The 25,303-nt window shown below is 36.9% G+C and overlaps 1 protein-coding gene across 1 annotated transcript in view; it reads right to left on the bottom strand.

Moving 5' to 3' along the window:
- COG5 (component of oligomeric golgi complex 5) overlaps positions 1-25,303 on the bottom strand; it is a 181,769-nt gene that overhangs the window by 39,373 nt on the left and 117,093 nt on the right. Inside the window, exons 8-14 of the mRNA XM_017811446.1 lie at positions 23,823-23,988; positions 22,649-22,761; positions 22,477-22,554; positions 8,123-8,204; positions 5,580-5,784; positions 4,716-4,877; positions 2,849-2,948 (exon numbers count right to left, since the gene is read on the bottom strand). Coding sequence (XP_017666935.1) covers positions 2,849-2,948; positions 4,716-4,877; positions 5,580-5,784; positions 8,123-8,204; positions 22,477-22,554; positions 22,649-22,761; positions 23,823-23,988 — 906 coding nt within the window. The remainder of the gene's footprint in view (positions 1-2,848; positions 2,949-4,715; positions 4,878-5,579; positions 5,785-8,122; positions 8,205-22,476; positions 22,555-22,648; positions 22,762-23,822; positions 23,989-25,303) is intronic.

Genomic DNA, 25,303 nt, shown 5'->3' with positions numbered 1-25,303 from the left:
ATTACACTGAGCAAAACTAGGACAATAATTCTGAATGCTGCATGGCATACACCAACCATATCAAGCATCAGCAAGGGGTTAGTGAAGATTCAACCAAAACCACAATGTATCTACCTACTGCTGCCAGAGGGTTACTTATATCTGCTCTGAAAGCTTTTGAACTGGTTAATATAATAATAGGTCTCAGGCACAGCAAGAGCGAGTTCTTGGTGTGAAGAAAGATGAAAACCAAAAGCCAGCAGCATACAAAGCCACAAGTAACACAAATGGATTTACAAGAAGATTGGATTTACAAGAAGAGGCCATTTTTTCTTACTCATTTTTGCGTTAGTACTATAGGTACAGACTGCTAGAGGCTGCTTTTGCTCAAAGGTAAAATCTTTGAATCTTAAGTAACATTTTTCTTGTTTTTTATCCTATCTAAAGATATCTGGAGAAACAGTGATGAAATCTAAGGGAATTGCAATTCCTTCTTTTCAGAAATTGAATAAATAAAAAACCTGATATCAGAATGTTTCAATATTTTTAGGACTGCACGTTTCAGTTTTTTACCATTCAAATCTACCTGCAATATTACAACAACATCAAAAAAATTTTTCTAATTACTTTTAAAAGCCCCACCCCCATCTTCCTTCACTGAGAATTCTGAGATGCTTTTGTTTACTTTTAATTTGGAAGAGAACTCAAATCCAAATTCCTCCAGGAAATTAAATTGCCATCTTTAGCACTGCTCTACTACAGCTATCAGACACGAAGCATCTGGGCGGATATGTTACATGGTCACCCTTCTCAGCTTTAGAAAGCTATCGTTGGAGGCTGGATTGAAAGATTGAATTAAGATTGCATTCTTGGCTACACCACTAAAACATAATGAAACAGTGCTGTCTGACATAGCTCCTGTTCTACACATGGTGCACATTTCAAGCTCAATCTGTCTGCCCAAAAATAGGTACCAAAAAAAAAGGCTAAGATGTTCTAGATTACATCCACAGGGCTGGCAAGCACGGTACAGGACAAGTGGGAGAGCCGTAACCTGCTGGAGAGGCAGCTGGAGGCTAGGAATGATATGCCAGCACTTCAGAGATGGCACTCACACCTATGCCTTGGCAACTGTGTTGAGCACTTTTGATTTCTAATTTTGTAATGTGTATCAGCAAGTAAAGAAAAGAGTTTAAAAATAAAAAGTTGCCGCGCAATACATTTTTGATATTGTTTTACAGTTTGTAGGTATGTGCTTGAAGGACATACATGTTCATCCTGCTAGTCTGACTAGTTCCATCACTCAGCTTTTCGAAGTTTCAGGTTTGCATTTTCAGTTGGCGAATTCAAGAAGTTTAAGTGCTCAGACTCCTTCTTTACTCCTACGTTCCCTTACTTTAAGGTCAGCTAATATAAAGCCACAAATCATATAGTTATTAGCTTATTTCTATGTATCTTTTTTCCAGGATTTCTTAAGAATTTGCCAGCTGTCTGATCACAAAACAAGCCACCGGCCAGATTCAAGCTCTAACAGAGATGATGAGCACAACAGACCCTTGTCCTTCCACAGTTACAGCTGATATGTTGAACACCACTATTTGACACTACCCTCCATGATATACAGACACAAATGTAATTTTTTTAACTTATGATGACTCTTGCAACCTACTAAAAATCCTCATTTCTGTCATAAGCAAATTTCACTCTGAAAATATGAAGCCATGATTTGGTGCCTTTAAAAGTAGAGGCAACTTAAGCATTATGCTTTAAGTAGCTAACAAAATACTGTAAACACATATTTTTACTTTGAAATTTAAAATATTCTTTATGGCCTTCATGACTCCTTCACCTATGCACCTTTTCTATACACTAGTTTGCAAACTTCCAAGACAATTCATCCAACAGACAAGGTAAACAAGGATGTGTTATTGAATTTAAACTTTTTGAAAGCTATTCAGAGAGAGCAGGTGTGCAAAAGGTAAACAGAAATCATAATAATTTAATTGCTGCAATGTTTTGTAGCCAATTGGTACAGAAAATTGTTAGCCAGCATCTCTCCTTAAATAAACGAGATAGTAAATGAATGTTGCTGGAGTCTGAATCTGCTGTCAGAATTAATGTTGTTTATTAAGTGAAAATCTTGTTTACAAATACAAGTAGTTAGTCATTTCTTGTGGGTCTGCATATTGCAAAAATTAATTTCATCTCTTCATAAAAAAAGCATTAAAATTTCAGCAACAGACTTTCAGAGAAAATTGTTGATCTTAATTTTTTTTTTTTTAATGATGACAACATTCACTGTACTTTTCACTGGCTTTTTGGGGCCTCTTAACCAAAGGATAAGGCTTTCCTTTATTCAGCTGAACACTAGATACCAGTGCATGGCAAACGACTGGAAACATCTGACAAATGTGAATAAATCAAAGGTCAGTTAAACATATAGCAAATAATAAATATATGGAAAAAATACCCCAAAATTCTTTCAAATAGTGAAAAAGTGTATTTTAATAGTCCAGATTTTAATAACATAAAAATGATGTATCATATAACTGATGTAATATCAAATGTTGATTAATAAAAAAACCTGGATTTAATTGTGTATTTTACTTAATGACAGCTACAATTTTGATTTTTTAAAATTAACATGGCAAATTCAAGTTGGAGTTATACCAACAAATTTTACTTCTAACAATAGACTGTGTTTATTTGAAGGCAGAATTTAACTGAAAATGTTTCCAATTACAGTGGAAAGCCAACTGGAAGCTTTTGCCCATCTAAATTGCTTTATTGTTATGTTGTAAATCTACAAAAGCCAAAACGTTGTATACATAAAAAACCCAGCAGTTTTTAGAAATTTAAAATTACTTACAAGCTGCTCAGACTTTACACTGTAAAGCTGAATGGTCTTTGCCACATTTTTTGCCACAGCTAAACTCAGGTCTGGATCAACAGCAGCCACATTTAGCTCACTGGAAGCAAAGATTACAAATCTTAATTAACAACTGAACAGTGCTGTATTTAAATGATAAAGAATTAACTATGAATACGTAGTTACCTGGCACGTCAATTCAGAGAGAGTAACACATACAACCAAGTCTTTCCACGCACAGTAATTCAGTTTACAATTTAACAAGTCATTTGGGAATTTCACGTTCAGTGTTCCTATTCTAGTAAAAATGAGCAAAGTTTAGGAATGACACTTCAGTATGAAATCACTATTAGTAAGCCATTCAAAAATATTGACAGCAATTAACTACATTCAAGCTTTGGCAGCTGCCTTCAAACATTACAGGTGAATACACAGTCATTCAACTCCAGAATTACATGAGCTGTGCAGAAATACCCAGGGGACGCTTTAGCTTGACACAACTAATAAGCCGTGTTTTAGGCAATCCTGTATAGTAACAGAGGCCCCAAAGGAATGAGAGGGAACAAATGAAGAAGGAAAAGACTTCTATATCACTCCCATCATTTCTTGTTCAGGAACCTCCCCAGACCTCCATCGGCTGGGGCTGCATTCAGACCAGCACAAGAACTGCCATGTTGCTGGTGATGAGAGTACCCTCTCCCAAGAGCTGGAGAATCACTAGGCACCCTGACCTAGAATAACCTTCTCCAAGAACTCAATCTGCAGGGCCCCAAACATCATTAGCTAAAGGTCACTCTGGAAAACTCAGCTGGGATTTCATAATTTTTGTGTTGTTTTCCTTTCTTCTTTGCAAGGAGCAAAATAACATCAATCACCACAACTGACACGTTCTGAGCATCTGCAACTCCCAGCCACAAGTACAGTGTCAGTATTTAATATTTTATATACACACACACATACTGTGAACACCACCCATCATTTTCAGAATTATTAAACATAGTAGTCCTTACCAAAACCTTATGAGGGAAAATGCACTACTGGTAATTTATGTATCTCATTCTAGAAATTCTACCTAGTCATCTCTACCTATTATCTTGCTGTTTTACTCTAACGAATACTTACACGAGGTATTATCACTTCCAATCAAGCAACTTCTCTTTGACACAGTCAGAATAATTAAGATATCAGACATTTACAATATCTGTATTTACAATATCCCGATCTTTTATAAGCTTACAAATTAAAACCTAAATTAAAATTTCATTTATTCCAGAAAAACAAAATACAGAAAATAAATAATAAAATGTAGTATTTTTTATAAATAATAATAAAGAGGGGTGACCTCATTGCTCTCTACACCTTCCTAAGTAGGGGAAGTGGAGAGGGAGGTGCTGAGCACTTCTCCCTGGGATCCAGTATGAGGAGGTGTGGGAATGGTTCAAAGCTGCACCAGAGAGGTTCGGACTCAACATTAGGAAGCATTTCTTTAACATGAGGGTAGTCAAACATTGAAACAGGCTTCCTAGAGAGGAGGTCAATGCCTCAAGACTGTCAGTGTTTAAGAGGCATTTGGACAATGCCCTTAACAACATGCTTTAGCTTTTGGTCAGCCCTGAAGTGTTCAGGCAGGTGGACTGGATTATCATTGTAGGTCCTTTCCAGCTGAACTATTCTATGCCATGCAATGTTATTCTAGACTAACCTAGCCTATCCTTAATCCTACTTAATTTTTACACTAACCTGTTTTATAATTACAGAGTAATCAACCTTTTACTGCTAAGGAAGTCTCATCTCTAAAATGGTAACTTCTGAAAAACTACTGATACTTGTTGAGTATTACATTTTGCAATGCCTTGCATGTGCATACCTGGCTATAGTTTTAATGATGCTGTCAAGCTCATCAGAAGAGGGAGGATTCCGACCTCCAGGAGGGAAGACAAGATTGATGGGGTCAAAGAGTCGAGACAAGGATTTTGACAAATAAGCAGCTTCATATTGTTGCAGTGAATCTTTCAAGGCCTTTTCTGGACTTTGGGTACAAGAAAAAATTACTGCATTTAAAATTAAAATACACAATAGCATTAAATCTTTCCAGACCATAAAAACCTTGCAATACTGAACCTGTTTTTCCTTCTGCTCTTTAAACATATACACTTGAAAAACATTCTTATAAGTCTCCCACTGACTGCTCAAGAATGTATTTAAGCCAATAAAATTCTCATATTAAATATTCATTTTTTTCTTATATAAGCCTAGAAGTCCTAGACTTGATGAACCTGTTTCAGTTTGATCTTTCTGATATCTACCACTTAGATCACATTTATTCTATGATGTATAAACTAAAAACTGTGAATCATAACAAGTGAGCATTTGTCACACTCAAATGATTGCAGTGTCATTAGCAGAAAGCTACTGCTGTAATCGCAATGCATACAAAACTGAATTTTCAGCATTCTGCTATTTTTTTCACCCAAAGAGACAAAAAGATAGAGTCTGTTCAAAAGTCAGAGACTTTGTGAAAGACAAGACAACCCAACACTGTTAATTACATAGCCCAATGAAAATCCTACAGCTCTAGAATAGTATTAAAGCAATAATGTAAGAGGGGGAAAAACCCTTAAAAATTTTCCCGCTCTGACAATTTGAGTAACAGTAAGTTTATAAAAATATTCTGTTTTCTTACAGGGTTCAAAGATTTCTGTTTTATAGCCTTAAAGTTCATAATACATACTCGTAATCTTCATTTTTTGGTATGAATATGTCCTGTGCATCTTCTTCCATTTGCTGTAGCTCAGCAAAAAGATCAGTAGTTCCACTTGTGTTAAAATTCCTCTGAATATTTTGACTATATTGTTGGAGGCGCTTCCACAAGTCATTATAAAGCCTCAGCAATTTAGGGTATTCTCCTTCAAATGCTTGTTTCAAAAACATAGAGGCTGCAAAACAAAGCAGTAAGCAAGACACAGTGTGAAATTCAAATTAATTTTTTTGATTCATATAAGCAACCTCTATCCTTGCATTTATATCAATTAATGTTACACAGTGTTGTCTTAAGTTTAATATTAATAATTTAATAATTTAATATTAATTTCAAAGTGGCATGAGCTACCACATTAAATGCACTTGACAAACATGTGTATCTAAAGTAACAGCATAAAAGTCACAACTGGAAGACTAGACATGAAAAACTTATTTGTACAATAAAGATGGTAATCATGGTTGTGAAAAGTTTGGTATCAAACTTAATTATCATCATTCATTTAAGGCCAAAGTGTGATTAGGACTCTCTAAATCTAGAGATTTTCTAATAATAGTTTGATGGAAGAAAAGTGTGGGGCTGTGCTGCATTGAAGATATCCATTTAAAGCAGAAAAGGTAAGTCCTATGAACCAAAGGCTTCAGAAATGTGATGAGGGAAGCATATGCTTTTGCACACAGTTCTTAAAACAAGGTACTTAACATGCAATTCCTAAACTTGTCAAAGAATGACAAAGCCAGAAGAAAAATCAGTATTATTTTCAGCTTGAAAGGCTTGCCACAAGTAACAGGAAATGAAACAAATGTACAACTGTTTTAGCAACTGTTAATCTTGACCTAACATCACTCATACTCTTTGGATTTCCCATTACATTAGGAGATTAACACTGTTCCATTCATTTGTAGGTTTTTCAGGTTCCAGACATCTGCCCCATTTCACCCAGCCTGTGCTTTCAACTCAAATATATTCTAATTTTGAATACTGGAGGATTCACATTATTATTATCAAGCACAGAGTTACTTTAGGTCATGAAGCTAAGTTTATAAAGACTGTCCCAACCTCACAAAAGCAGATCACGATCTATCAGCAAACACTGTACACTACCATGAATTCCTATTTTTACACTATTTTTTCTGATATTATCTAAGCTTCCTCTGATCTATACAATCCAGAGTCTATGACTGATGTCAGTTGATTCAATCACCAGGAATCTGCATGTTAAAAATGAACATTCTCATACAGATGCCTCATTTAAATAAAAAGTCTACTCACTCTAAACATTTTTTCCCCAAAACTCAGCTGTAGTAAAAAAAAAAAGGTAAAGTAAAAAAAGTAAAAAACAAGTAAAAAACGTCATTCTCATTCAAAACCACCTCTAAACATTTACATAAAAGCCATGTTTAAAAATAACAAGTAATAAAATAGTTTTGGACAGATGTTAGACAAAGTACAGCTGACAAAATGTAAGAGTTCCCTCAGTTCTGTAATGTTGGTTGATCCCATTAATAATGTCACAGTTTTATAATCTTAAAACTAAGTGCTGAAAACAGGTAGCACATGTTTGGTTTGAACACAGGAGTTTCTGGGTATGTACATTCTGCTGTTAAAGTAATGCATAAGGAAAACAGTAAAATTAATATGTTTTAACAGAGGATGAATAAATTTTCTTTTGGGATTATCTAGTTACTTAGCAACCAGTTCCTCAAAATTACGCTGCTGCTATAAAGTCTGGAAGGACCAAATTTTGAAGGGCCAATGCAATAGCTGAGATCAGAAAGATAAATGCACATCTTGTGCACTTTATGTGCAAAAGACTACTTTAATACACTGCATGCGAACGTGAAAGATACATTTATGAAAGCACCAAACTCACTCATGATCCAACTGCATGCTGCACTAGTATGTACTAGTAATAGAACTGTCTTATGTTTACATTATTTTTATTTGATATTCCTTGTTTGTATCTACTACCTGTACATATGTACAGAATATTGTGTATAGTCAGAACAGCAGCCATTTATTCAGACATGAAGTCTTATTCTTATTCATGTCTTATTCAGACATGAAGCCTTGGAGAAACTCAACTCCTACTTATAAAGGTATCCAAAAAATGTCTAAAATCAGATTTTTACAACTAATCAGTGTATAACAAGAAAAGACTGTAAGAATTGCTCTTTAAAATCAAATTACTGTTTTGAATTTGGCCAACCTCTTTGCTTTAGGAACTATAATGTACCATTCCAACCATTTTTGCCTCCACGTAAAAATACTTTTTTATTATTAGATAATAACTACCTAATGAAACAGCAAATACTTCTTTCTGAAAATTCAACCACAGTTTAGGAGGATCGTCCTGTCTGGTTACAAAATCAGGAAGTTTTTAATTCACAGACCTTGTTCTGAGGGAACCACTGCTACAGTTCTGATAGAGGAGATAATGAGTGAAGGACTTACTGAAAAGAGAGATTCAAAATAACTACAGAACACATCACACATCATTTATAGTGAATACTTACAGTCTGTTGCTGACTGAAACTGAGAGGAAAGTGTCTGAGTTACTGCAGTCCAAAATTTGTACAAAATATCAGACTGGCCATCCTGAGACAAAGGGACAAAAGAAATACAAGTTTCAAAACATATTCTTCTAAAAAAATCTTAAACAATGCAAATGCTTCCAGTCAAAGCTGCTCTTCATCACTGAGAATAAAAACAAAGTAAATGAAATCTGAGAAGTTTCTCTCAGATTTAGAGCTAGAAAAAGTACTGGAGGAAACAAAAACAAAAGCTTTGGTCTTGTCTCCAACGGAATATTTTCCTCCGCATCTGACAGAAATGTTCCCAGCTCTCTAGGGGTATGAGTGCAGCCCAAAGCAGCACACCTCAGGAGACGTGTTAGAAAATCTCTTTGCACTGCAATGACCTTCACATTCTGTGGGGGTTCTCATGCCAGCTACATCACAGCAATTATTTCCTGCCATTAAAACGTGCTGGCAAACTCCGACCAGGGACCAACACCACCGCATGTTGCTCTGCTGCACACAGAGTTCCTGTTTCTACAAACATAAACCACATGAAAATACAGCAAACTTCACAGTTGACTCTTCACTGCCTTGTGCCAACAGGGCTTGCTGTCAGAAGTGGAAACACTGTTGCCAAAAGGACAGGGAGGTAATGGCTGTTTCCTTACTGCTCCCAACATCTGGCACTTATGCTCATGCATTGAAGTATGATTTTGCTTTCTGGTTTTTTTTGTCCCTGTTTGCATGCTTGAAAAACTACAGGAGATGAGGATGGGTATACTGTCCTGCCCACTACTTGGAAGACTGTCCAGTGTTTTCATGGGAAGGGGAAACGTGCTCTGAACAGAATAGTTTTCTTCATTGCAAGGTACACGTCATCCACCAACCCTACTGCATACATTAACCAGTTTGACAAAATCCCCCTAGTAATGATAATCAGAAAAAAAAAAAGAGGAATATCATGTCAGTTCAAATTCTGCACCGCCCAGCACCACAAAATGGAGAAGATAATCTATTAAATATAAAAGTCCAACTACTCTAAATTCACAAAATGCTTCTTGAACTGTCAGGCTTGGCACTGTGACCACTTCCCTGGGGAGCCTGTTCCAGTACCCAACCACCCTCTAGGTGAAGAGACTTTTTCTAATATCCAGCCTAAACCTCCTCTAACACAGCTTCAGGTCATTCCCTTGGGTCCTGTCACTGGTCACCACAGAGAAGAGATCAGTGCCTGCCCCTCCTCTTCCCCTCATGCGGAAGATGTAACTGCAGTGAGGTCTCTCTTCAGTCTCCTCTTCTTCAGGTTGAACAGACCAAGTGCCCTCAGCCACTCCTCATATGGCTTCCCCTCAAGGCCCTTCACCATCTTCATTGACCTCCTTTGGACACTCTCTTATAGCTTAATATCTTTTTAATATTTCAGTGCCCAAAACTGCACACAATATTCAAGGTGAGGTCACACCAGTGCAGAGCAGAGTGGGACAAACCCGTCCCTCGACCAGCTGGTGATGCTTTGCCTGATGCCCCCCAGGACACGGTTGGCCCTCCTGGCTGCCAGGGCACTGCTGAGTCATATTCAACTTGTCACTTTGGGGTCCTGGTGGATGGCCCTGGGGAAAGCAGTGGCACTGCTTTCCAGCATCTCATTCCCCAGTCCGTATGGACATCCAGGGTTGTCCCATCCCTGTTGCAGAATCCAGCACTTTGCTGAACTTCATACAGTTGGTGATTGCCCATCCCTCTAATTTGTCAAGGTCCCTCTGCAAGGCCTCCCCGCCTTCGAGGGAGTCAACAGCTCCTCCCAGTTTTGTGTCGTCTGCAAACTTGCTCAGTAAAACTGAATTACCACTTAAGATGACAAAGGTCAAAAAATGCATTCTATTCACTTGCATTGACAGTAACATGCAAAGCAATGAAGGTGTTTAAAATTTCATCCATAAGCACATACCACTGCATTCCTCTTCAAGATCTGCAAGTTCAAGCTCAAGTTGCAGTAAAAAAAAATTATCATCTTAAAGAATTAATATAAAACCTGGAAATCAGTCAAAAGAACACTGATACATTTAAAAGTAATAATAATAAAAAGTAGGATTATCATCACAAACTCTGTGATTACATGAGGAATTCATCCAATCCTACCCCTTATCTTTAAAGAAAAAGAAAAGAAAGATGAAGTTTATGGGTCATGGGTTAAGAATTGAGAGGGAATATCTTTTATGCTTTGGACTCATAAAATGTATGATAATTAACACTAAATGCTAAAGTACATTGGGATTATGGAAGCTCATTTTTGACTGCTTGAGGACAATAATGAATTCAGAAATTGAAGCAACTTATTTTATAGCTATGTTTGTATTTTCTGTAAAATTGTACTTGACTTTCATAAATGGGCAAAGTAAAATTATTATATCAGAAAATTATTCAGAAGGTTCTCCACACAGAATCTCTTTTTTTTTGGTAAATTTATTGCAATAGCATAAATGTGAAATTACTTCTTCATTTCACAGTTTCAAATTTAGAATGTGAATATTACTAAAAAGAAATAGCATTTTGCGTTAGTTATAGACTAATTGGTTTTCATATTCTCTATCCCAACCTGGAAAAATGTTTGCCTATTCAGCATGGTAACTCAATTCAAATTCTAAATAATCAAATGGAGGCGGAAAAATATTTACAGCGCATTTTCAAACAACTTTTTTTTCATTACTGTAATCGCCATCTACATCTCTGTCACAGTCTCAGCAGAAAGCACAATGATTAAAGGGCCCAGAAAAAAACCCAGGTATGTACCCTTCCACATTGACATTCCTGTCTGAGCTGGTAACAAATAAGAGTAACATACATGTGATGACATTTAATGTTGCAGTGAAAATATTTAACTTTTGTATATACCTCCCTCTCTATATATATTATAAGTCAGACATACATACTTATGTTGTCATGCACGTATTTGCATAGGTAGCCACAGCCATACCACTTAAGCCTCTGCCCATTAGCTTGTGTCTTCTGACCCGGGCAAATGGTGTTCATTAACTGTATTGGAATTTTGTAGTGAAGAAGGCCCTCATGTCTCAGCTAGACAACTGTATTATGTATGAGAGAGAGAGACAGGAAAAGCTACATGGAAAATTCAAGTAACATTTCATACTGATTGACTACTCAGTCAAAAATGTTCAGGGGCAAAAATAATTAATGTCCCAGTTTTGAATCAACTAAAACTGCTATCTACAGAGTCATTACTGGCTGCTTCTATAACCTATGATACAATATTTCACTTTGCCCAGTGCTGAGACGCAGTCTCTCTGGAGGTGAAATATAGCTGCTGATTAATAGCACCAAGAAGACCATGTAAGAGTTTGTGGCAGAAACCAGAGAATATTGTTGCCTACGCATACACCAGGGGGTATTTAAGTGGGTGGACTCTAGCTACCAGAATTGGAATACAGCAAGGCATTAGCATGAGATACTCCTGCGGGAGTAAGAAGTGCCATATGTAACCACGAGCATCCAGAAACAATTTATTTTGTTTAAATCTGTAATTTCTTTTGCTTACACAATACTTCAATATATTACTTTTTAAACTACTTTTAAGTGTCTCACTGCTTATTTTTTAAATAACAGAGATTACATTGATGCCTGTAGTTCACAATGAAAATTATAATTTAACTATTTAAAATGTAACGTGCAATACCATTTGACAACAATCAATACTAGTAAATGACACAAAAATGGTAGCAAAGAGAGCGTTTTTCTCCAGTTCAGCAGAAAATTAAAGGAATGCCCCTTGTACTGGACAACTTCTTCAAGGACTTAACAAGATAAGCAGGATGAAGTTGGAAGAGAAACGGTCAGTATCACTTCCCTAAAATGTACACAGCCAACCTACTGCCTCATCTTAATGTCATGGAAAGTTTATAAGCCTTCCCCTATGCTTCATATAGCTTTGTGAGCAACACACTATCAGAAAGTAACTGCTCTTTTGGGCCTTTCACTTTTAGAAAATGCCATCTAGCTAAAATTGCATTCTTGTCATCGTCCCATCTGCAGAGCATTAACTAACGAATATGGTCCTCCTCTACACTTACACCAAATATCCTCACTGGTAGACAATGTATCAGAGCTCTGAGTACATCCACATTAGTGATCCAACGTGTAATTAGGACTCTTACTGGTCCAAGTCTGTCTTGTGTCTATACTATACTTGTTGCCTTGCAGAACACACTGAAGTGTGCTAGCAGACTAACTTCCACTATTCAAGGTATACTCAACCTCATAATCAGCTTAAAAAGAACAACTTCTGCAATTAAATAGCTTTTTGCAGCATATCATCATATTTTTGTAACAGAACCCACAAGGATGTACTAATATTTCTATCAATTAATATTCTGAGACTTTAAATCAGGAATTTTCCATTTCTCTTGTTTCTGAAAATGAAATAAAATTGAAAGATGTTAAATTACATACACCCCCTCCAAAATAAAAATGCTTGCTTTGAAATCTAGTCACAAGCAGATTAACATCTTGTGATACAATCCCTTGTAGCAGGAGCAGCTGACAAGATGAGTAATGAACTGCATCCGATTATCTTTTCAGCTCTGTAGCAATCATTTTCCAACAGCTTCCTATGCCATAACCAACAACACTGGAAAAAGGTCACCATTCTGTCATATTCCCCCTCCGCCCCCCATCAGTGTATGTGTTTAATAACACAGAGAACACATAAACCTTTGGAAGTTAAGAGGTACTGTTATCTGCTGCAAAGCTGTTTCAGGTGCACACTGCATATACAGAAAGCCTACATAAAACATCCATACATAATTGAAAGTCTCTGAGAAGAAAATTATTGCACTTCAGCATAAAATAAAATGCTATTTCCTCTTTTCAGGCAATATGTTCTTTCTTCAACAAAGGAACCTTAACTGTAATTGATGGTATCTAAAACTCATGATGGGTAAGATTCAGTTTGACATATACGTATTTTCCTCATCATGAAATACAATCAAATTAAATTTATGAACATTAATTGCAAGCAACTGTAAGACTATAACGGCAAACCAGAACTTTCCCCCAAAATCAGATCCATTTAACTCAGCATTTTTTAATTAATGGTACTATCTGTTCACAGCTTTATTTTGATCTCACAGTAGAGAAAATCTGCTCATAAATCCTACTTTACAACACTACAACATGGTTGGGAGGTTAAGATCAGCCCCATAACTGGCTCCTTTCTAATACAAAAATCTGTTGTGAAAATGCTTCTATACCTAAAGTATACCTACATAAACTAATAATCTACCAACCCAAACTGGGAATTAAAAATACTGCTGCTGCTGTTCCTGTGCCCAATGACCATTTTATTCCCTAAAACTGATCAGCTGAGCAGACGCTCATATGATTTAGTAGCCCCTACGCAATTCCTTAGGAAGTGCAAGACAGCTTAGATCTGTCTTCCCCTTGTTAATTATTTTCAGAAATGAACTGAACAACTGCCCAGTAACATAAACTAGGACAACCCTCTGTCATTCTGACCTGCTGGACATCTGTCCACAACCAGGGAAATAGAAAGATGCTTTTGAAAGAGCTACAGACTATAAGCACTCAGCTACTTTTGAAAATGTTATTTTTAGGGAACCCACTTGCATCTGTGTAGAGTGAAATAGAAAAATACAACAATCAAACTCCACTCTGGCCTATCCACTGTAATTTTACCCTTTTCCATACTGTTAAAAAATTTGGTACTCAGTCACACACACTATTCACATAGGAATTACTTGCTCATGAAAATTATACCCATAAATCAGACAAAATATGCCCAGCAGGCTAGATCACAAACGGCAATGCATCTTCTCAACAGTGGGGCTCATTTTATTGTGTATGTGAACCGGATAAAGTTTATTCTTATTAGAATAACAGACGGAAGTAGTCTGTTTGACTTCCATGGAATACCCTATTAATGTAAAATTAAGAATGTACTTAAGTGCTCTGCTGAATCAGGGCCATAACCAACAATCAGTTAAAAACATTTTCACCCTATACTAGAACTACTTCATTTCAACTATTACTATAAAGTTACTATTGTCAATACTCTGCGCAAACAGTAATACTGTGCTATTTTCCTACAACAGAAGGGGGTTTAGATAAAATAATTAAGACTGTGTAATAATACTGCATAATGCCAGTGCCAGCAGACATTTAGACAGTGCTAGCTCATCCTGCTCTCTGTCCCAGCCCAAGAAGGCAAAATTGAATGTAAACTACTTATAGGTGAACACAAACTAGCAAACTGTATTTTAAGATAAGGTTTTCTTAAGTAAATCTTTCTGTTGTAAAATAATAAAATTGAGTCTTCCCCCAATAATACAAGCAAAATCTAATATTTAATTGTAAAATTAAATGTAAAATGTAATTAAATGTAAAAATTTAATAGTTAATATTTACTTATTCAATAGTTTAACTCTTTTGCTAGTCTAAGGCAGAAAAAGTCCATATTTAATAGATGCTAAATTCAAAGCAGCATACTGGCCTTTTAGGTAGAGATTTTAAGCTGCAAGTCAACAAATCACAGAATGGTTGAAGTCGGAAGTGACCTCTGGAGGTCATCTGGTTGGACACCCTTACTTAAGCAAGGCCACTTAGACCTGACTGATCTGGACCGTGTCCAGGATGTTTCTGTACACTTCCAAGATGGGAGACTCCACAACATCCCTGGGCAACCCGTGTCAGGGCTCTGTCACCCTCACAGTAAAAAGGTGTTTCCTGATGTTTGCAGGGAACCTCCTGTGTTTCAGTTTGTGCCCATTGTCTCTAGTCCTGTCACTGGGCACCATGAGAAGAGTCCGGCTCCATCCTCTCTGCTCCCTCCCTCCCTTCAGGTATCTGTGTACACTGATGAGATCCCCCCAAGCCTTCTCTTCTCCAGGCTAAACAGTTCCAGCTCACTCAGCCTTTCCTCACAGGAGAGATGCTCCAGCCTCTTCATCATCTCTGCAGCCCTTTGTTGGACTCTCTCTGATGTGTCCATGTCTCTCCTGTACTGATGAGCCCAAAGCTGGACACAGTATTCCAGGTGTGGTCTCACCAATGGTGAATAAAGGGAAGAATCACTTCCTCAAGCTGCAGACAATACTTTGTCTAGTGCATCCCAGGATATTATTCACCTTCTTTGCCACCAGGGCACATTGATAGCTATGTTCAACTGGTGGATCCCAGGCTCTTGTCTGCCAAGCTGCTTTCCAGCTGGGTGGCCCCCAGCACGTACTAGTACCTGGGGTGGTTGCTTCTCAGCTGCAGGACTTAGCACTTTTCCTTGCTGAACTCCATAAGGTTCCTGTCAGCCCATATCTCCAGTCTCTTGAGGACCCTCTTGATGGCAGCACGACCCTCCGGAGCATCAGCCACTGCTCCCAATTTTGTGTCATCAGCAAACCTGCTGAGAGTACACTCTGCCCCATCATCCAGATCATTAATAAAGGTCTTAAACAGGAATGGACCCCGTATTGACCCCTTACGTTCACCACTGAACTCCTGCTATACTTTGATCACCACTCTCTGGGGGGAAATTATATTTGCCTATTAATTTTTTTTCAGTAGTCTTCATATCGTTAGTGTGTTGTATCACAGCACATAAGGAGACTTGTTAATAGTGTGAAGCGACATTATTACTCAGCTGTATAGATCTGAAATTTAGATTCAATGTTGCCTGCTTGCAAGATTATGGAAAAAGCTACAGACTGACAGAATTCATGTGCTAAGCCCCTTCTTACTCACATGAAAGTAATTTGATTACCCAGTTCAAAAAGTATAACCCATTTTTACTAACAGTTACTAGTAAGTTAATAAAACCACTGAACAATAGTGGGCTGAGTACCAGTACCATCAGAGCAAAGATATTAGAAGAACTGTATTCAGTTACTACACAATAATATTAATGCTGCATCCTGGAAGACTGATTTCAAGCCTCCTCAAACATAAAACCAGAACAGTTTACCTCATTTAACAAAAAAAAATATCAAACTACTAATTAACTTTGCTATTATTGAAATGAAATGAAATCTCTTCAGCTCTGTTCTTAATATAACTATTTAGTATCTGACATTAAATCTAAATTCAAGGAATGAGAATGAAAGTACCCCCCTTATTCAGTAAAAGACAAGAATGTAAGAAGATGCTGAAAGGACATATATTTATTTTTACAAATGTCTCTATTTCCTCCACACTGTAAATTTAGAACTTAATGAGTATAATTTCCCATCTGTGAATTATCATATTTGTGTGTGTCTAAAATAGCTATTTTAACATTCAAATAATAAATCTGACCCACTGATTCTAAACTGGCTCCCATTTCATGACAATCACTTCCAACTTATTTTTCCCTGTAGAAATTTCGATACTTTGAGTAGAATGTGAAAAACATCTTTATTGTGAAGCCTCTTTGAAATGTAAAACAATATAGTGAATATTACCATGCAGCTAGTTGCTGCAGGCTCCTGAAATCAGGCTTTGCATACTAATATATACAGTGTTTTCTATCTGTAATCAAAGGCTCCGCCGTAAAGAAACACGGGACTTGTGAACGTTGCTCTAAAAACAGAAGACATTTAAAGGACAGTCTAAATATTTTTTCCGCCAATAAAGCAACAATACAAATGATTTAACAATTTTGTACAGCAAGATCTTTTGGGACAGAAATAAGGAAATCTATTTGCACTATTTCTATAGCAACACAATTGCCAAATGTTAGACTGTGAACAAAAAGCCATCATCCTCAGTAGTGCAATTAATCAGTAAAAAAACAGACAAATTCCAAGTGTGTTTTCAATAATCTTTTCTATATTCTTAGTCAAGATTAAATTTCTTAAAATAAGAGTGAATTTAAATTTCTAATGTTGTTTACATTACACATTACAGGTGAACAGATGTCAATAAATGGCACTGTTTTTAAAAAATGACCTTGATTTTTTTGTTTTACTGCAGGGCATAGAATTTCATTACACTGGGTTGATCAGTTTATACCCAAGGTGTAATAGTTTCTAGACTTCCAGCAGTAGTGCAACATTTTAAAAAGGTCTCTTTATGCAGCTGAAAAAAAAAAACCAAAACCTGTTTTGCTTTTTTTTTAAATACAACCTTCTTAACTAGAAAATAAAGTTAAGACTGTGCATTTTCCCAACTAGAATACCAGAATTCTTATGTGATTCCTCAGAAAACCTAATATGTAAGGAACAAAAATACTTAGGTATTAAACAGTGCCCTATATCTTCAAAACTACTTAAACCATTAATTAATCCTTCCATATTCCTGCAAGATATGCATCAACTGGAAGTAAATGAACTTAATGTTCAAAAGCCAGTAGCTACCCAAGGGATCTGACAGCTTTCTTCTATCCCGAGAAGTGATTTAGTATGTACAGCTTCAATTCAAACCATGCTTTCACCTTGACTACTCCATCCCCGCTCCAAGGATGAAAGGGTGGTTCATTACCACGTCCGTTCAGCCCGTAGCTGTTCAGGTAAGATTGACAAGAACGATGATAAAAGGCGGCACTTCAGGTAAATGTATTTCTTTTCCAATGGCAGGCTGACTGAACACCAACCAACTTAATGATTTGCAGTCATCACCAATCTGCAATTTGCACAAACGCCACCAAAACAGAAGTGAAAAAGAACGAAGGTCATTATTACCTCCTAACCCACACAACCTCCACAGCATCCTATTCTTCACAGCTGCATATTTCTGTCAGAGAAACAGAATTAAAGTTCTAGAGAAAGCGTAGTGTCATTAGAAAACCATTGCACAGGCTCTGACCCTCCCATGTGAATTAGAATCAAATTACTTTTAGTGTGCCTGTCTGGGCACACGGATCCATTCAAAATGAGAATCAGGACTTTAACTGGTATGGCCTTCTTGGTTTTTTAAGAAAGTGCTCAAAAATCCTGCAAGTGAATTCCGCAGGGCAATTTCTAGGTCTGAAATAAAGAGTATCTTTGATATTTTGTGGATCAAAAACCTGCTCATCCACTTGTGTTTAGATCTCCACAAAGTACCACATTATTGTTTAAATAACAGAAATCACAGTAGAAATGATGAGCAAGTAATCCAATTCTGCTCCTATAAAAAACACTGAAAAATAAATAACATACTTGTAATAATAGGTGAAAATCATATTATTTTCTGAATTCACATAAGGCAATAATTAGATTATTTTTCAATTTTTTCCACTTGGGATTATTTTTTAATTGGGTCAACTGAATGTGAATATGTGATGATAGACGTGAACAATTTCAAAGCAGCAACATTTTTTAACAAGTTTGGACGGGGAGGAGAAATAAGAAGGTGAAATGTAAGTGCACTCTGTCAATATACATCTATATTTTCCATTTATTTTCTTTATCTTATGTAATGCTGAGGACATTTCCTTCTGTATCGTTAACACCTCATACTGCCAGTGTTGACAACTCAGGAAAATAGCCTGCTTACTCACCAAACGTTCATCAGCAGAAGCAATGATAAGAGCCCTCCACAAAGTACATAATAACACTCCCTACAACTCTCAGCTCACTTTTTCACCCAGAGGCTTACATAAATGACAGGGTTTGTGATGTGCCTCAGCTGCTAACAAATGGGACATCCAAAGGCAATCAAGGGCAGATCTGGCCTCTCACAGGGAGTCAGTACTTTTCTGCCCAGCAGAGAGACCCCAGCCCACCCTTTCTATTGACCACCCCAAATCCCCCCTACAAAATGATTTGCTGCTTTTCAGGCTGCTTCTCACTTTACAGAACTGCTCCCTGATGCCTATGTAGGAGTGAAGGACCCAAAATAGATGAGGATCAGAGATCATTTTCAACTCTTTTACAAGGGGCTTAGAGGGACTCTTATCTCTAATTAGGAAGGTGGCTGTCATAGAAAGATATGTTCTGCTGCAACTTATGCTGAAGTCAATTGTAGTTTAGGTATTACAACAGCTGAGGAAGGATTAGTCACCACACATTGAAAGAGAGAAGCAATAAAGCAGAATAAACTGGAGTAGCCTATTAGCTCTCTGAAGGTGAATTATGCAATTGAAAGAAGTGATATAAATAACCAGTCAATAGGTGGACAAAAATATCAAATTTACATTATCTAAATTTTAATTGGAATTTTAATTTTTACCCTTAACATAATGAAAGCAATAATCCTATCTTTTAAAAAATGTATACAATGAAAGCTCTGTTCATTTTCCCCCAAACTAGAAATCGGAACTCCACGAAGTCTGAATTATTTTAGCCTTGCTCAACTAAAATCTAGTCATTAAAGGACTTTTTTTCTTTCATAAAACCCAGAAAAATGTCCATTCAGTCTTAAACAAAATGTATTTCTCCTTTAAATAGTTCACAGATTTTTTAGAAATTAAATATGTAATTTTAATAGGTACAGATTAATAATGAATCTATAGTTCATTACTAGTATGAAATGCAGCAGTTTTTAGAAGGTACTATCAAGTGCATGATTGCTTTTCAAAGTGACATTAAATTCTTATTGTGGAGAGGAAAAATACTAAAATCTAGGTCTGCAAACGGAAAGAGTGGAAAAAAGTGCAGTATAAATTTAATCTCCAGATTCTTCCACGATATTCAAGTAAGCCTGAGTACGTCACTTAACTCTTGGACACATCTAATGTTGGAAAAAACTGAAAGGGAATTCTGTAAGAGAAACCATAGGGTAGAAAAGATGCAGGTGTTGTCATTGCCCTCTTGCTGAACTCCAGTATTTATAAATTTTCCAAGTTCTGTACCTCAGTTTCTCCATCTGTCATATTTTGTTTTGTTCCTTTTTTTTTGTTTTAACAGAGAATTTTTGTGAATCCTTTAATTAATTAGTTACTGGTTTTAAAATACATTTTTGGATACAACATGACACAACACTACTAAATGTTATTATGGTAACAGGTAATTAGAAGGCCAGAAAGCACATACTTGAGATCATAATACAAAATTAGAAAAACTGCAGGCTGTGCTATCTGTGAAGAGAAAGACACAAAAAATCCCCAATAGAAAAGGATAATGATGACTAAAAAAAAAAAAAAAGGCAAGTAGCTTCCTTGCTATTAAAGGACTTGTGCTTTAAAAAGGCTGGGTCTCCTCCTCTCTTATGCTTCCTAGGATGATACTTGCACTGCAGTAATCAAAACAAGGAAGCAGATGGACAGGCAAAGTGGTACTGCAGCTGCTGCAGAAGATGACTATAATAATAATGTTGACATCAGTAACAGTAATTAGTGCACAGACTGTAGAGTGGATGATTCGGTTTCCTATCTTCTGGAGTGGGCATGCTGCCCTAGCAAACGGGTACAATGTTAGTACCTTTAGTTTGTTTTGTTCATTTGCTCAGTTTATTAATGGAATTGAATACAATAAAGAAAATCCAACTTTTCTCTCTCTCCAGAACACTTGCTGACAAAAGCATGTTTCAGTTTGGTTTAATGGAGGGAATCTTCATTAGTAAATGGCAAAATACCAATTTTTTATTTATATCTATTTTCAATGTACAAAACAATTCATACTCTCCCATACAGCCATCTGCACATATACTCTTGAATTTCAGCAGCACGTAGTACTTGTATGGTTTTGCCTAAAAACACCTCTACTGTTTGGTGTGACCTCACTCATCTGCACTGGTGCTGTACCTTTTTCAAGAGAACACTAGAACAAATGGTGTAAACTGTGAGAATGTCCAAGAAAAAAAGTGTGCTATACTCTGAACCATCTTAGGCAAGAAGTAAGTAAAGCATCAGTGCCATCAGCAGTACTGTGTCATGCTGAGAGAGTTCTGCTAGCAGAACATCAGATTAGGATGTACCGCTCCTCCTCAGTGGCCTCACTGAGAATGGCAATGTCCAGCTTGGTGTTATACTACACCAAAACACCCCACTGAAGAGCAAAGTAATTGGAAGAGTGATAACTGTGGAGAAATAAATAGATGGATTTTATTTGGGAAATACAATTTGTCACTTAGATGTAATCCTGCAATGTGAAGTTAACGGGAAGGAAGGGTAATCAGAGACATCATGGAACATGCTTAGCATATGACAACCCAAAAGCCTTTTATCTTCTAATGAGTTTTTCCTTACTCTGCTTCTAATGAGATGCATTTTCCCTGTGCATTTACTCTCCAGGTTGATAAAATATTTCCTTTGGCCCCCCTCTATTATCAACCCCAACAACTGGAAAATCTCCTTTTCGAGTGCTGTTCTATGGAATGGAAGAGTGAAAGTGAGAAGCACAGGCACAGGGTGGGAGGCACTCATGAACACCGACAGATCATTTCTCTAAGTTCTCTTTCCATACAAACTCCTTCTGAGCCTTTCAAGTTTCTCGTCTGTCTCCAGGTTTCTCTGTTTCTCTCTAAACCTGCTGATCCACTGACAGGCCAATCCATCCAGGCAGCAATAAATATTTTTTGCCAGATTAAACCTTTTAATGAAGAAAATAGGCTAAAAGTTTATAAACTTTTTGAGGAGTTTTGTGAGGTTTTTTTGTTAGGTTTTATTTTTGTTGGTGCTGGTTTTTGTTCTGTTTTGTTTTTTTAACACAGAAAGAGAAGCTTGAAGTACCTCATAAAAAAGTGATTCTCTGTGCAACATCTTCTGGAGATGGGCTTAACAGAGATAAAATTAAACGCTGTATTTAACCTTCATTATTTGCTTTCACTGTTGAGAAGACCACGTTTGCATATGAAGAGCTTCCCCAAGATACTTCAAAAATTAAGTCAATGTAAATTAAAAACCCAGTTACACTCTTGGAAAAGAGATGTCAGCAGGAACACTGCTTTTACAAAGGTAGATGAGATAGTTTCAGTAATCCTGTTCCTAACACTGAAGGAGACCATTAATCAATTTATCCCAAATATGAATATAAAGCAATGCAATTGAATGGAAAATAATAGGTATTCAAAAGAACAGCCATGATTATTTTTCAAGGAAGAAATTGTCAAGAAGTGAGAAACAGATGGCTGAAAGTGATGGATGAAGACACATTCTCCTATGCAAACTAACAGACTTAATTAATTACTCAAATCACATGGTATTATGGAATGACATTAATGATCCATAATAAAAACTGACAGTGGTGCCTTATCAGCTCCCTTTAAAACAAAACAAAAGAAATTATTACAAAAAGAACATGTTTACATCCTACAGAAATAACCCACAGACCACAAATATATCTTTCAATGTTAGTTTGACTTTCAACACTTTTCCATCAATTTAATTTAAAAAAAAATATGGAACTGTAAAATTGTAAACTAAACCATTCTCTCACCACATTTTCCTTAACAGAATTACTAAAGTATATTAAGCTAAATTAAAACTTTACCTTAACTATTTCCTCTATGAAGCAGACATGTGACACGGGATCTCTTTTCTTTGTCAATACTTTCTGCAAATGCTGCACCTGTAAAAAAGAATTTATTGAGAGGAGAAGTAACACTTGAATTCTTATATCCAAAATTGCATGACCAGACAAACAGGAATTAACTACAGAGTACCTGTCCACATGCAGCACAGATCTGATCCATGAGTTTCTCCATGTTTGTCCAGAGGGCTGCTCGAAAAGCTGCTGTGTTCCCAGGTGTTGGCATAGCAGCTCTACCTGGGCCACCTAAATGGTTTTTAAAAACACAAAGCAGCACATTGCAGCTTTTACATGTGAAAATTAAAATATTAAAAATATAGATCTCTACGCACTTTGACAAAGACTTATTTTTTTAAATCAAAGCATCCTAAAATACCTTCAGAACAGAGCTTTGTGAATAGCCTCAGTTTTCTCAACTGAGAAGTCAACTAAACTTTGAAGATCAGTGGAGATATTTCAGTGTTTGTCACTGTTACACGCTCTGCAGTTCAGACCTCCACAGAAACACCAAGATAATGCCAGTGAGCAGTTGTGCAGGATGCAATACCAAAGTGAATGGCAGACAGACCAGCTGTGAAAAATACAGGTAATTACCAGCTCAGTACTTAAACGCATAGATCAACTCTAAAAGAAGAGATATTCCAGCTGGAGGGCATGTAGCCTCTAAACCATCACTTCCCTTCAGAGGGGCTGCATTTCTTTATTACATTTTTGGGCCTCCAGCTTGTTGTAAAACTTTTTTTAAAAAAAATTTAGATATTCATATTGCCAAAGTTCAAATTTGCCTGCCCACCCAATTCCTCAGTATTCTTCAGTATCTGAGGTAACTGGGAACTAAAGGTTAAATAGTGCAACATTCCTTCATATTGAATATTCTGCTTTGAAACAATTTCTATCTGACAAAAGCATCACAATGCAGTTGCAGGCTTCTTCCACTCCTTGCAAATAATTTCTATCTGTGATCCTCCCACCAATACAAAGAAAGCAGAAAGTAATTTCCATGAGAAACTGCTAAGAAAATGCTGCAAAGTTGTAAACTAATGAGGACAATTTTCTGGGCAAGTTAGTAGAGAGAGATAGGGAGGAATAAAGGTAAAACTGAGCCCCATAACAGACAGACCCAATTTTGTCTTACAAAGCCAAATTAGATGATTTTTGAGATATGCCTACTCCCACCCTCTACTGGTTAAAGCAAGCAGGGAAACATTCCTATAACAGGCTTGGATGGGACAGTTTCTTCCATTTGACAACATACTGTACTCCTGTCAAAAAAAAATCAGATATTCTCTGTAAAACAAGTATCGCACCTCTTGTAACAGTTTGAGATGGTTGGGTCAATACTTTGATATCCAAAGCATTTTTTATGTTCTCCTCCAGAACTGCACAGTATCCATCCACCACGTTAGCAATGGTATCCTTCAAAGTCCCAAGGTTATGGAAAACCTGAAGAGCAGTTCCCACTTGAGTAGGATTCTGGAAAAAGAACATATTAAAACATAACTGTTATCTTTAACTGTAGTATTGGGGGCTTTTATCCATGATGAGGCATCGTTTTAGTGGGTAAGTTCAACTTTTAAGTTCAGTTCTGCTAATTCATCTCATTTAAGTAACCAGCATCTTTACTCAGTAACAGAGACTAGAGGTAAAGGAGAGGACTGATTTCCTTTGATCGCTTAGCAAGGCTTTACTTGGCTTTCTTTGGTGCTATCCTCTGAATACAACAAACAGAAAAAAAGGAACTGGAGGCACAGCTGACAATACCTAACCTGGAGAGGGTTATCAGTGATTGATCCAGTAATTCTGGGGTTAGAGCACAGCTGTGTGCAGCTATGGTGTAGCTAGTAATATTGTTTTAACATGCAGAGTTTGTTACAGTACTGTCAGTTAAGTACCGAATAGTTAATTAAATGTGATACTTAAAAAGAAGTATTAATGAAGGATAAGCAGAAGCAAGCAGGTCAAGCCCCTACTACTGACTACTGTAGAATTTAAGCTTGTATCTCTACATTTCTAACACTGATTATAACTTCATCTTCCTCACAGCAGAATTAAGAATACAAAGCAACACAGTAATTATTTCCAAAGCCTAAAAACAAAAACCAAAATAATAAAAAAACCCAAACCAACCAACCATACAAACAAAAAGTCAATACAGGAGAGTGAAAACTACCCAAAAACTGTTCAAGTCCACTGTTTAAGACACCTTTGATTAAGATTGAATCTGATGATAATTCTACTGAGCAACACTAAATACTGGCATGGGTGCTATTTAGCAAGAGAAAAGCCTCAAATTATTGCCTTTGAAAACTAAGCACTGTCATCCATACACTGAATACTGCTTTTTTAATTAGCATACACAGGCAATTATTGGAGGGGGCGATCAGTTGATCATACACACATTAGAGATGCAGTCTTTTGTCATTTTTTTAAGTGACTTCTGCCAGCAGTAAAGAACGTGGTCTGACAGAAATCCTGGCACCCAGACTGGACAGAAGCATCTGAGACCACAGGCACTTCTCACTACCAAGTCCATTTCAGCTTCGGCAGTGAGACCTTTCACCACTGCTTTCTTCCTGCTTGTGGCTGCAGCAGTAGAGCCATTAACATTGAAAGGGTCTGCTGCAGAACCAACACAACTCTGCTTCATCTTCTCCAGGTCAAAGTTTTTTTCAGACACACACTTCTGAGTCAAAGAAAGAGGGTGTGACCATCTACCTTCCAATTCGCACTGAAACCAGGGCAGTAAAGACACAATGCAGCTTCTGTGCTGAGGATACACTGGCTGGTA

The sequence above is a fragment of the Lepidothrix coronata genome, unplaced genomic scaffold, assembly GCF_001604755.1.
Source record: "Lepidothrix coronata isolate B3197 unplaced genomic scaffold, Lepidothrix_coronata-1.0 Scaffold32, whole genome shotgun sequence".
NCBI lineage: Eukaryota > Metazoa > Chordata > Aves > Passeriformes > Pipridae > Lepidothrix > Lepidothrix coronata.
The sequence above is the reverse complement of the archived record's forward strand: the minus strand, read 5'-3'. Positions and strand labels throughout refer to the sequence as shown.